General features: G+C 34.0%; 1 protein-coding gene across 1 annotated transcript; it reads right to left on the reverse strand.

Annotated features, from left to right (window-relative positions):
- Positions 1–4,381: 4,381 nt before the first annotated feature.
- Positions 4,382–12,681, reverse strand: LOC100254556 (protein NRT1/ PTR FAMILY 5.10). The gene is made up of 4 exons (XM_010667093.3): positions 12,406–12,681; positions 12,068–12,285; positions 5,643–6,175; positions 4,382–5,418 (listed from the first exon to the last, which is right to left on the reverse strand). The coding sequence occupies exons 1-4, from the start codon at positions 12,539–12,541 to the stop codon at positions 4,593–4,595; spliced, it is 1,713 nt and encodes a 570-aa protein (XP_010665395.1). The 5' UTR covers positions 12,542–12,681; the 3' UTR covers positions 4,382–4,592.
- Positions 12,682–13,124: the final 443 nt, after the last annotated feature.

Raw genomic sequence — 13,124 nt, forward strand, 5'->3', positions numbered from 1 at the left:
AAGGGTTCTGCAACACCTTTCGTGACAGTTAGTGGAAGCTCACCAGAGGTTCTATGGTGATAGGAAAAGGAAAGAAGTGTTCCTCATTGTATTTGATGCAAGCAAGGGTAATTGATTCCAGTATCAATGTAGTGGATTATGATAGCACGGTTGAGCTTTGGCACAAAAGACTTGGTAATATGAGTGAGAAGGGCTTGATGCTTTTGGCTAAGAGAAATCTTCTTTCTAGTTTGAAGAAGAGATCTTTGAAGTGTGCTCATTGCTTAGCAGGAAAGCAGACCAGAGTTGCATTCAAAACACACCGTCATACAAGGAAGCTAAGTATGCTTAATTTAATGTATTCTGATGTGTGTGGTCCTATGAAAACAAAAACACTTGGTAAATCTCTATATTTTGTGACTTTTATAGATGATCATTCAAGAAAGATTTGGGTGTATACCTTAAAAACAAAAGACCAAGTGTTAGAGGTGTTTAAGCAGTTTCATGCTCTTGTTGAGAGACAATCTGGCAAAAAATTGAAATGCATTCAAACTGATAATGGGGGTGAGTATTCTGGTCCTTTTGATGAGTATTGTAGACAACATGGTATTCGACATCAAAAGACACCTCCTAAGACTCCTCAGTTGAATGGGTTGGTTGAGAGAATGAATAGGACACTAGTTGAAAGGGTGAGATGTTTACTTTCGCAGTCACAGTTGCCAAGATCCTTTTAGGGTGAGGCTTTGAATACTATTGTACATGCTCTCAATCTTACACCATGTGTTCCTTTAGAATTTGATGTTCTGGATAGAATTTGGTCAGATAAGGAAATCTCTTATGATCACTTGTGTGTCTTTGGATGCAAGGCTTTTGTGCATATTCCGAAAAATGAGAGGTCTAAGCTTAATGCTAAGACAAGACCTTGTGTATTCATTGGCTATGGTTAGGATGAGCTTGGTTACAGGTTTTATGATCCGGTGCAGAAAAAACTTGTAAAAAGTCGAGATGCTATGTTCATGGAAGATCACCATACGAGACATTGAGAAGACTGCTACAACAGAGTTTCATAGTGATAATCTGATTGACTTAGTTCCAGTTCCTTTGACACATCTTCCTACACAGGTTGAAGATGAAGCACATGATGACCAACATGACATTGGTGATGTTGAAATTCCCACACAGGTTGAGATGGATGATGATGTTCATGAGCAGTCACCTATAGCAGAGGTTCCACCAAATATTCCACTTAGGAGGTCTACTAGAGACCGACATCCTTCTACACGGTTTTCTATTGATGATTATGTATTACTAACTGACGGGAAGGAACCTGAAAGTTTTGAGGAAGCCATAGGAGATGAAAATAAGATGAAGTGGGTTGATGCTATGCAAGATAAGATGAAGTCATTGCATGAGAATCATTCTTTTGAGTTTGTCAAGTTGCCAAAGGGAAAAATAGCTTTGAAGAACAGGTGGGTTTACAGAGTGAAGCAAGAAGAACACACTTCACAGCCACGTTACAAAGCTAGATTGGTTGTCAAAGGGTTCAGTCAAAAGAAAGGTGTTGATTTTGATGAGATTTTTTCTCCTGTTGTTAAGATATCGTCTATTCGTGAAGTTTTGGGCTTGGCAACTAGTCTTGATTTGGAGATTGAGCAAATGGATGTTAAGACTACATTTCTCCATGGTGATTTAGACAAAGAAATTTATATGGAATAGTCAAAGGGTTTCACAGTAAAAGAAAAAGAAGATTCTGTGTGTAAGTTGAAGAAAAGTCTTTATGGCTTGAAGCAGGCACCGAGGCAGTGGTATAAGAAGTTTGAATCAGTTATGGGGGAGCAAGGCTACCGAAAAACTACTTTTGACCATTGTGTATTTGTGCAGAAATTCTCTGATGATGATTTTGTTATATTGTTACTCTATGTTGATGATATCTTGATTGTTGACATAAATGTTTCAAGAATGGATAAGCTGAAGAAGCAATTAAGCAAATCCTTTTCCATGAAGGATTTGGGGTCAGCAAAGAAAATTCTTGGTATTAGAATTAAGAAAGATAGAGCATCCAAGAAGCTGCATATGTCACAGGAGCAAAATATTGAAAAGGTACTTAAAAGATTTAACATGAGCAAAACTAAAGTGGTTAGTTCTCCTCTAGCTAGTCACCTTAAGCTAAGCAGCAGACATAGCCCTTCTATAAATAAGGAGAAGGAAGACGTGAGAAGAGTTACGTATGCCTCAATAGTAGGAAGTTTGATGTATGTCATGGTATGTACTAGACCAGACATAGCTTATGTAGTTGATGTTGTTAGCCACATTCTATCTAATCCAGGAAGACTACATTGGGAGGCAGTCAAGTGGATTATGAGATATTTGCAATGCACTTCCAAGTTGAAACTCACTTTTAGAAGTGGGAAACCAGTACTTGTTGGCTACACTGATTCAAACATGGCAGGGGATGTAGATAATAGAAGGTCCACTTCAGGCTATTTGATGACATTCTCAGGAGGTGTTGTGTCTTGGTAATCAAGACTACAGAAATATGTTGCACTTTCTACAATAGAGGCGGAGTACATTGCAGCAGCAGAAGCATGTAAAGAGTTGTTGTGGATGAAGCGTTTCATACATGAGCTCGGGTTTAAGCAGTAGCGCTATGTGGTATATTGTGATAGCCAGAGCGCCATTCACCTTAGTAAGAATTCTACCTTTCCTGCAAGATCGAAGTACATTGATGTGAGGTATCATTGGATGAGAGATGCTCTCAATGACAACTTGTTTGAATTTGAGAAGATACATACCAATCACAATGGCTCAGATATGTTAACAAAGTCCTTACCAAGGGAGAAGCTTGAAGTTTGTTGTTCAATCGCCGGGATGGCGAGCCCTTCCACATAATCGGAAATAGGGAGATTTGTTGGGTTTTTCCTCATGTGGAAGGCTCAAATTAAGAGCCCAAAACTAAAGGCCTCTTAGGCCTTTATATAAAAGGGTTAGAAGAAGAATCCCTCTTCTTCTACTTCTTCTTCTTCCAATTTTTTTTGCAGCCACTAGAAGTAGACGAAAAAGAGAGTAAAAGGAGAAAAAAAAAAAGAGAAGGGGATAACCACCCTTTTTGAAGTTAGAAAGAAAAACTCAGTTTTTCTTCATTGTCCAGATTTCATCAAAGTTCCGATCCGACTTCGTCTGTGGTCCAATCAACCTGAAATTTGGAGAAGAGGTTTGTGACTCATTGATCTTCAATCTGAACGGTGAAGATCGGATTTGAAGTTCCAGACAATCATTTTTTAGTCCGAGAATAGAGCCTCTATTTTGGTGAGTTTTCTATCCGGACAGTTTTGATCATGAGCTCCGATCAAGGTTAATATGTGGTTCGATTAAGCTAAGTTTTGGTGAGCACGTTCAAAACTCATTGATATTCATTCTAAATGGTGGAGGTTGTATTTGGAGTTCAGAACAGTTAAATTTTAGTCTGAGAACAGTGGTTGTGATTGGTAAGATTTCTCCATTGTCTTTATGCAAAGTTGTTGAAATTGCCAAGATTAATTTGTTTTGAGATATGGTTTATGTATGCCTCTAGTTTTATCTAGAGAGAATTGTGTAACCCATTGATTATATTAGTGGTTTTTTTAAGTGGCCTAAGGGTCCCGTGGTTTTTACTTCTCACATTGGAGAAGGTTTTCCATGCTAAAAATTGTTGGTGTTCATATACTTGTTGATTGGGTGAATTCTTGTTGCTCTATTTGATTGATTCCTATTAGTTTCTCACAAGAGGGGATAAAATCTGGTTGTGCATTGTTTGTGTTTATCCCATCAAGCCATGGCCATGTTTCAGTGAAACACAATGACCAGAAGGGAGATTTTCTATTTTCCAAACTGCGGGTGAAGTTGTGTATATTGTATTTGTGGGTCATGTTTCTTGTATTTTAATACATCTTTCGCACATCACTGGTTTAGACCATGTGAAGATTGTCTTGTCCTGTTAATTTATTTTGCATAATTTTTTAATTCATTTGGAGAATATGATTTTATTTGGAAGAAAGACTATTATGAATTTGCTTAAGAATTACGGGTCTTCTATGATACTATCTATATTTTTTTAATCAACTTTCCGTACTTCATTTGGATACCTACTAAATTTATAGAAGAGTGAATTGAAGAGGGAATAAAAGCTTTTCAATTTCAATTGGATTCTCCTTGAAGATTTTGAATGAGTCTTCCCAAAAGGTTCAAAAGTCCCCTAATTAAATGGCTTTAATTGAGAGGCTTAATTACAAGAAGATGAAATCACATCTCACGCATCCTTTGATACTTGATGGTAATAGATCATTTGTGTGTATTAATTGAAACATGTAGACATACAAATGAAATAGCTAGATTGTTGCAAAAAAGTACGACTATAAGACCAGGGTGGATCCAAAGAAGAATTTCTTTATTACCACTAGACAATAAATGTTTTTTGTTCAACTTTTGTCCCCCCTTAAATAAAGAGTTACATGTTGCTCCCCCGGGCCATTTGCAACTTTTGTCCCCCCTAAATAAAGAGTTACATGTTGCCCCACTCAAGCTATTTGCTGGCTCTGCCACTGATCATTTAGGGTCTTATGATTAATGAAGTGCATTCATACAATACCTCTCTTATTATAAATGTAAGATTTTGCAAAATACAAATAACCAGCCAATCCTAATAGACCGAGCCCAACAAGAAGCCAATAAAAGTAATCAAGATGTGCTTTATTGAGGTTATCATTGAACCAGCTATCATGGCCATCTCCACCAGTTACTTTATCAGTGGCAGAGATGAGAAAGCTGCTCAGGAAGCTCCCTAACCCAAAAATACTGAGGTTGAGGGCAATACCAACACTCCTTAATTCATTTGGGGCCTGATCATAGAAAAATTCTTGAAAACCTACCATGGCTAACGCATCCCCAACTCCAGACAATACATATTGAGGAACCAACCACCACACGCTCATTGGAATGGTCACATTTGGTGTATCAACCAGGCCGTGTTCTTCAGCTTTCTTGAGCCGTTTCACCTCTATTAATGCTGCAATTACCATTGAAATGATGTATAAAAACATCCCCGTTCCAATTCTCTGAAGCATTGATAAGCCAGAAGGTTTCCTGGTTAAATGTCTTGCAATAGGAACCAAAATGCGGTCATATATGGGAATGAAGATGACAATGGTGGTGGTATTCAAGGATTGAAGTGAAGCAGCCGGTATGTCAAAACCCAAGCCAGTTGATCTATCCATAGTAATTCCTTGCTTGGTAAAGAAAGTGGATAATTGTGCTGGCAAGATACCAAACACCAAACTAGTAATCCATATGGGAAACAGCTTTAGAACTGCCTTCGCTTCTTCAACGTCACTGAAGCTACATGCCTTTCCATCCTCCTTCGAACAGTCTAGTGTAAGCAAGGCCTTGCTGAGAAACCTGTCACAACTGAAAGAGAGCCAAGTGATCGAAATGTTACAGTAGAAGTACACATACTAAAATAATTATCTGAATTCAGACCATTTTTACTTAGTCTAAAGTCTTGAAAATTAGAAAGAAATTCATACAAGACCCTCATTTACAAAATTCATTGCTGTGAAATATGCGCTTCCCCCCCTCCCCCTTTTTTTTATGGAAAAAAAATTGAAATACGCCAAACCTAATAATCATACTTGAACTGATGGGAACCATGGTGAGGCAGGGTCTCTCCAGCAACCTCCTCTGCAGTTTTCAGTGATGGCATGGTTCTCCAATTCCTAGTTGCTTCAACAAACACCTTGCCAATTCTCACAAATGGGTTTTCCTCATTGGTGTTGATACTATAACGGTAAGTCTTAGTTCCAAGCAAGAAAAGGAGCAGCGCTGCCACCATGACAATGCAGGGGATTCCAAATCCAAGAACCCAGTTAAGATTTTCTTGAATGTAGCTCAAGATCAAGAAAGCTACTGAAATACCACTGCATAGAGCAAAATACCACCAGTTGAAGAACGAGCTCTTAGCTTTGCACTCCTCTGGATGTTGTCCATCAAATTGGTCAGCTCCAAAAGCCTGAGTGCAAGGCTTGTGCCCACTTTGGCCAATTGTTACTAGATATAGAGAGAAAAAGAATAAGACTACTTGGAACTGGGGAGGATTGTCAATGTTTTGGCAGAAGGAAGGGATCAGAGAAGGAAGCATAGCCGACAGGGTTAACAAGCCTAGTCCCTGCAATATGTAGTAGTTCAAGTCAATGATAGTAATTATTCAATTACAGCAGAAGAGTTTTCTTGAGAGCCTTTAAGATTTTTAGTGTTTACATTAGTCCTTTAAATGGTGTTCTTCCTATTATTACCAATTTTCTTTGTAAGACTATAAATAGATATTTAGAGGAGAGAGTTTAGAATCTGATGGTGGTGATTCTTCCGTTAGAAAGTTTAACAGCGCTAGCTATACTGGGGCAGATAACTGGAAGTTGAAACATGTCAAAACACAAATCATGTTGTTCATAGAAAATAACCTGACTTTATTGATTGCTAATTTCAATAATGTAAGAGGCTACAATCAGGGGTGTAATAGGGCCAGGTTACGCCAGACTTGGGCTTTCAAGGCTTGGGTTGGAGCCAACTCTTTCGTGGCCCTAATTTAGTTGATCTGGAACTAATTCCCAACTAATCCTAGTTCTAGCCTGAGCTTAGCTCAATACTAGGGAACCGGATTATCTGGGAAATGACAACATCCAAACCTAGTAGAAGAATAGAGAAAAAGAGAGAAGACAAAAGATTTACATGGTTCAATGTAATTACTTACATCCACAAGAATGGAAGATCAAATTCTCTAATAAACTTAAGAATTCTTTCTCAAACTCTTTACCTATAACCTAATACACTACGTCTATTCCTGTTCACTCTTCTCACTATTCTAACACTTCGACAACTCACTTTTTTTTACTTTCACTATAAATCTTATATAACGCTACATATTTATGAAGCATTATGGGCTAACATTAAATAGTGAGTTTCCAAATCTTAATCAAATTAAAAAATAGTAATTTAGCGAACCTAATAAAAATAAAAATAAATCATTTGAATCAAAATTGCTCTAACAATCTCTACCTTAGCTCAAATTCTACTACTCCATATTTGGTCTATCTTCTTAATACCCACCTTTGCACCCTTTATGTGTAGGTTGCCACCATTGCACTATCAATGAGAGTAAGTATGTGTCAAGTTCAAATTCTCATTAAACTTTATTTAAGAAATGATTTTTGTTTTTTCCATAACTTCATTCCTTAAATTGGTTTCATCCTTATCCTAATAAGTACTCTTAGCTGATAACAGAGTCTTGATCATCTTGCATTTATCCTTTTGTCTAAATTATTTTTGTTTTTTAGTAACTTCATTCCTTTTGCAACTAGCCTCATCCTTATCCTAGTTATCATCCTTAGCTGAAAGAGGAGTCTTAATCATCTTATTTTTATTCTTTTCATCTAATATGAACATCTTGTCGTGATCTTTTATCCTGACAACTTCTTCAACACTATTATAAGACTCTTCATGGTGTGGCTCCACCATTATAACTTCACCTAAAGCTATCTTCCCAATTAAGTTGTATAAAATTTTTATCTTATCCCTTCATAGTTACCAAAGAATCTTTATTAATATTCATAATATTATTCTTTGTAGAAAAATCATAACCCAAAGTATTTAGAGACCCTAAAAAAATCAAACTCCTCAATTCTGGAACATGCTTAACATCAGACAATGTCCTCACAATACCATCAAACATCATCACCTTCACAGTACCCATTTTAATGGCTTTAGAGCTAGAACATTACCCATTAGAACAATACTAACATGACATTCCTTCTAGGCGCCAAAACAATTCTTATATTGGCACATGAGAATTTATAATCTAAAATCCAAGAATCACACAATTTTCACCAACCATAGTTAAAAATTAATATATATATATATATATATATATATATATATATATATATATATATAGATATATATATATCATCATCATCATTATTAAAGTTTTCATCAATGACATAAGTAGAACCTAAAATCTCATAGACTCATCATCATTAGACTCAGGGATTTAGAAGTTTTTCAAATCTTTCAAAATTTGAACATTAAGTTCAAAGATATGAAGAACAACTTTAAAGAATCTAAGATTAAACTCGAAGATCTAAAAATTGAGTTTGAAAATTTGTAGATCAAGTTGCAAGATTTAAAAACAAGTGCAAAGATTCAAAGATGAATTTTGAAGATTTGAAGATTAAGTTTAAGACATCTTCAATCCAAAATTTAGCATTGATGTTCTCAGTGAGCATGAGTCAAGTCAATGAATCCAAGCTTAACATGCCTATGTACAAGCCTAGCTTAAGATATGCTAAGGTCCAAACCTAGACTCAAGACATGCCAAAGTGTTAGGATAGAGCCCTAGAAAGCATGAAATGATGTAACATAGTTTAGATTCATTAATAAATGTATCTATTTATGATTTTAGTTATCTTTATTATCTCTTTTTGCATTAATTAATCTTTATTTGAGCATTCATGTTTATATCACTTGCATTGTATATGACTTCAATCCATTAGGAGTTATATAGAAGATCCAAGTCATGGATTCTATTTAAGGTGATAAGTGGTTTACAATCAGTTTAGGGCAATCCAACAAAGATTGTAGTGTAGTACCTCATAATTGGAGGTACTACACTACAAGATGATTTCCCATGATAAGTATACTAATGTGTATGGTTACATATTGGACAAAACTTATGGTGAATCATGACATTAGCTATTGAGTCTGTACTGAAATCAACAGAACATTTTGACCTATAAGTGAGACCTTAAGGCGGTCATATATTCACTATGGATTGGGTCATTATTGATGGAAGTTGGTGGCAATAGGTATTGTCAATGAAGACACCATGATATTTTATATGATTGAGATAGTGTGTTATCTTGGATGATTATAAGACATGTAATCAAGAAAACTATGACTATAGTAATTTTTTAGAGAAATTTAACTTATACTCTTTGTGAGTTAGAGTATGTTAGTTGATCACATGATAGAATGATATGTAAATTAAGGATTGGAAAGGTAATTTTAAGAGGTTAATAACATTATTTGGTTAAATTACAAACATCAATTCATAGGTGGTCTACATATAATGGATAGTAGGTCATAGATCCCACATTGCATCATTGTAGTATCAAATGATACTAGATTAAAGTTGACTCTTTTTAGTGAAGTGTTGAATCAATTTCAAGATTAGATTATAAGGAAGTTTATGTTTTCTTAAGATTATATTATAATGGAGTTTGTGTTTTCTTATGGGTCCTAGTAATCCTCACTTGAACTACAAATTCATGGTGGCATGTTTGTATGAGGGATTTTGGATTTATAGTTCATAAGTGTGTATAAGAGCATTTTGGTAAAAATAACATGTTACAATAAATCTTATGAATGACCTTTCTAAATTTGGCTAATTAATTAATTGGAGCTAAATAAGGTTCACTAATTACTTATGACCCAAGTGAACTGGATTAAGTGACCTAAGCGTAAGTTGGACCCAAGTCACTTAAGCCTATAGGGAAGCCTATATAAATCTCTTTAGGGGTTTAGGGTGATTTAGACAAAAGTTAGGATATGCTCACAAGACCTAAAAAACAATAAAAAATTAAAATAAGAAATTAAAAATTTTGAAAAATGTTAGTTGAAAAAAATTAAAATTAAAATAAAGAACAAAGAAAATTTTCTTTGAAATACGTTATGACTTAATCCTTATTGGGTACATAGGCAATATGGAAAATATTGCAAATTCAGTCAATGTTTCAAATAAAATAAGGTTCTAATACCACTTAAGTTCTATTCGTGAACTCTATTGATGAAAAAAAAATCTAAAAATTGTTCACTTTCTACATGGAACTTGTGCCCTTGAATAACATTTTAAAGGGGCATTTGTAGAAGGACAAAATTTAACCTTTTACAATTTATCATATGCCCTAGGGTTTGGTGTCCATTGGACCTTCCTCTATTAACAAAAGTGACAAGAACCACCTTTGAGGCAATTAATGCCCCTTTAGTTTGTTGATATGTGATGCTCATTTCACTCCAAATTTGGAATTATGAAATTGCCCAAGTTACTTTAAATTAACTTATAAATTAATCTTGTTAATTAACCTCAAATTAAACCCTGAATTGATCCTAATTAATCGCATATTAATAATCCCCTTCACTAATTACTATAACCTATAATATCAACTATTATAACCCGTTGATTAGGGTCGAATATGTCAATAATTATAACTCATTGACTAGGGTCATAGAAACCAAAGTCAAAACACTTTATTTTATTAATTCAAACTTGCAAAACAAAATATCATATCTTCAAAAATTTTCATTTTCATAAACAATGAAAATTCTCAAATATACTTTCCATACAAAACACATATTTGATTCATGCAAAAAGATAAAAATAATATTATTACACATTTCAAAATACAATATAAAAATGAAACTATTTTCTTTTATAAAAATCTGCATTAATTTTCCCTTACCTTGAAGAAGCGCTCAAAAACTTAAAGTATTTAGCTTGACGAATTTACTCCTCACCTAACATAATATCATACACAATATTGATTATTGATTATTTATCTAAATATATACATTTGACAATCTTAAAAATATTTTATTTAGTATTAGAGATCCTAATTAATTTCTCATATTAATATTATTATCATTCAATATTATTTTCAACTTCCTAAATAATAATTTATTTCTTTTTTTCTAACTTATCTAAATTAAATCTTTTAAGAATATTTATTTGTATTAAACTATTATTACTATTATTTAAATCTCCTACTAAAACTTAACAAATACCCCATGCAATTCTTTTTTCTTTTCTTTTTTTCAACATTCCAAATCCTTCCTACGCATCTTTCAACATTTTTTTTTTTTTTTTTTTTCTCTAAAGTCAAAACTTTTAACCTCCATACTCACAAATTTTATGTAATTTTCACATCCGAAACTATATAATTTTTTTTTATCTAGATCTATTCATTTGAGTAATCAAAAGTTATCGATCTCCATTAATAAATCAAACTATGTTAATAAATTTTTAATCTTTTTGACCTAAAAATTAATTAAACGAACTCTAATCAAAATTGAGATATTCCAAAAAATATCTAATGTGTTCAAAACTAATTAACGAATATAAAATATTAACTAGGGTTAGAATCTTACTTGAAAAAATATGAACTTCAAACTCTAGACCTCCAAACCTTTAGCCTTATGTTCTCCAATTCTTTAATTTTTGGTTAATAAAGTTTTCTAAATAAGGAAGATAAGAGGAAAATCTAATTTATACTTAGAATTTTTAATTGTAAAATGACTATTTTACCTTTAATGAATTTAATTAATTAATTCATTAATTTACTATTTTACCCCTAAAGTTTATTTTGGGTGTTACATGACTAATTACTATAACCTAGAGTCTAAACTAATCCATAAGAAGCAGCCACAAAATGGTCCCTTCTATATCATATTCATTTATTCAAAATACTAATAGCCGAGTCCCTACCTTCCTTTCAACTATACTCTCTCTCTCTTCTTTTTTTTCTTTTTTTTCTGTTTACTACAATAATAAGGATTGGACAAGAAAAAAAAAGGACAAAAAGAAAAAGGAAAACCCGCCGACAGCATCTCTTGATCGAAAAAGGACAATAGATAATACATAGCCGTAGCGCATGATACATAATGTGTGTGGGGCACTTGTCCTGAACTAAAAGAATATATGGAGTAGAATAACATGTATTAAAGTTGATTAATGCTAAGCCGACCAGTCCCATCAGTTATGGGCTAGTGGACAACGATTCTAAATCTACACGTCTTATTCAATTCAAAAAAATCTCCAAGTGATAGGATTGTGATCGACTTTTACAATTGGTACATATTAACACACCTACTCTTACAATGTAAAAAGATATATTAACGATAATTCTCTCAACAACTACATAGACTACCTTTGATTTCTATATGTAAAATAAAAGGTATCCCATGACCAACCACCAGATACCACAAGAATAAGATAAAGAGTAAGACAAACCAGGATGTAGAGAAGAGATGCAATAACAATAGTGCGATATCGACCCAGAAAGGAATCTGCAACGAATGCCCCAAGCAAAGGGAGTAGACACCCAGCCCCGCTAAATGTATTAACGTTCTGGGCAGCCACGGCCATGGACTGCCCCAGTGGCCCCGTAAGATAGCTTATAAGATTGAATGATATGCCATAGTAAGCAATCCTCTCCGCCAGTTCCACACCTACAGATATAAAAACTGCTCTTAATTCTATACAAAACTATAGGAAAAGTTGTTTGGTTTGTCAGAAAAGCAAATTCCACGAGCTTGCTGGGAAGCAAACGATTTCCCAGTAGAGCTTACCGATGATGAAAGAGGCTGACCTCCAACCACCAGATCTAGATCTCTTGGCTGGAACACCTCTGTAGTCCACAACACCCTCCACGGCGTCCTCAAGGAATGGTGTCTCGGAGTCTAAAGAGATGTCCGAGATGGCCATGTCTCGGCAAACCAGAGATACAAAAGGGAGATTTTCTTTACCTTTACTTTTGCTTCTCTTTTTCAAATCCTGTGGGCAGCTGCGTTTGAGGGTTATGCTTCTTGTATTTTAGTTTGATAGCTACCTATGAGGTCAGAACACGATTAGCGACTATGCCAAGCCAGTTTTCTCTTAAAACTTCAAAAAAAAAACAAAACAAAACAAAAAAACGAACAAAAAATTGAAAAAAAAAAAAAAAAAAAAGACACTAATTGACAAACTCCACCGAACTAGATTCTTTTTCTCTTTTGATTTGCCATGCATGTGTTACCATATTCCTTAAGTACAATAAGCCTTTGAATTTGACAATTTGATTTAATTTGACAATTTGGGGATTTGATTTACTTATAATGGAACACTTTTTATATATAGGTTATTTGATTAAATGGATCAATAAAAACCCAATTTTTAAAATTTAATCCTCTATTCTTTTTTTATTTCATTTTGATAAAAATACCCTCGTTATTTTCTTGTAAAAATAACATTTTATTTTAAAACATAATTATAAATACTTGAAATAATAAAAAAAACATTTATGTCAAAA

Source organism: Vitis vinifera, chromosome 18 (assembly GCF_030704535.1).
Source record: "Vitis vinifera cultivar Pinot Noir 40024 chromosome 18, ASM3070453v1".
Taxonomy (NCBI): domain Eukaryota; kingdom Viridiplantae; phylum Streptophyta; class Magnoliopsida; order Vitales; family Vitaceae; genus Vitis; species Vitis vinifera.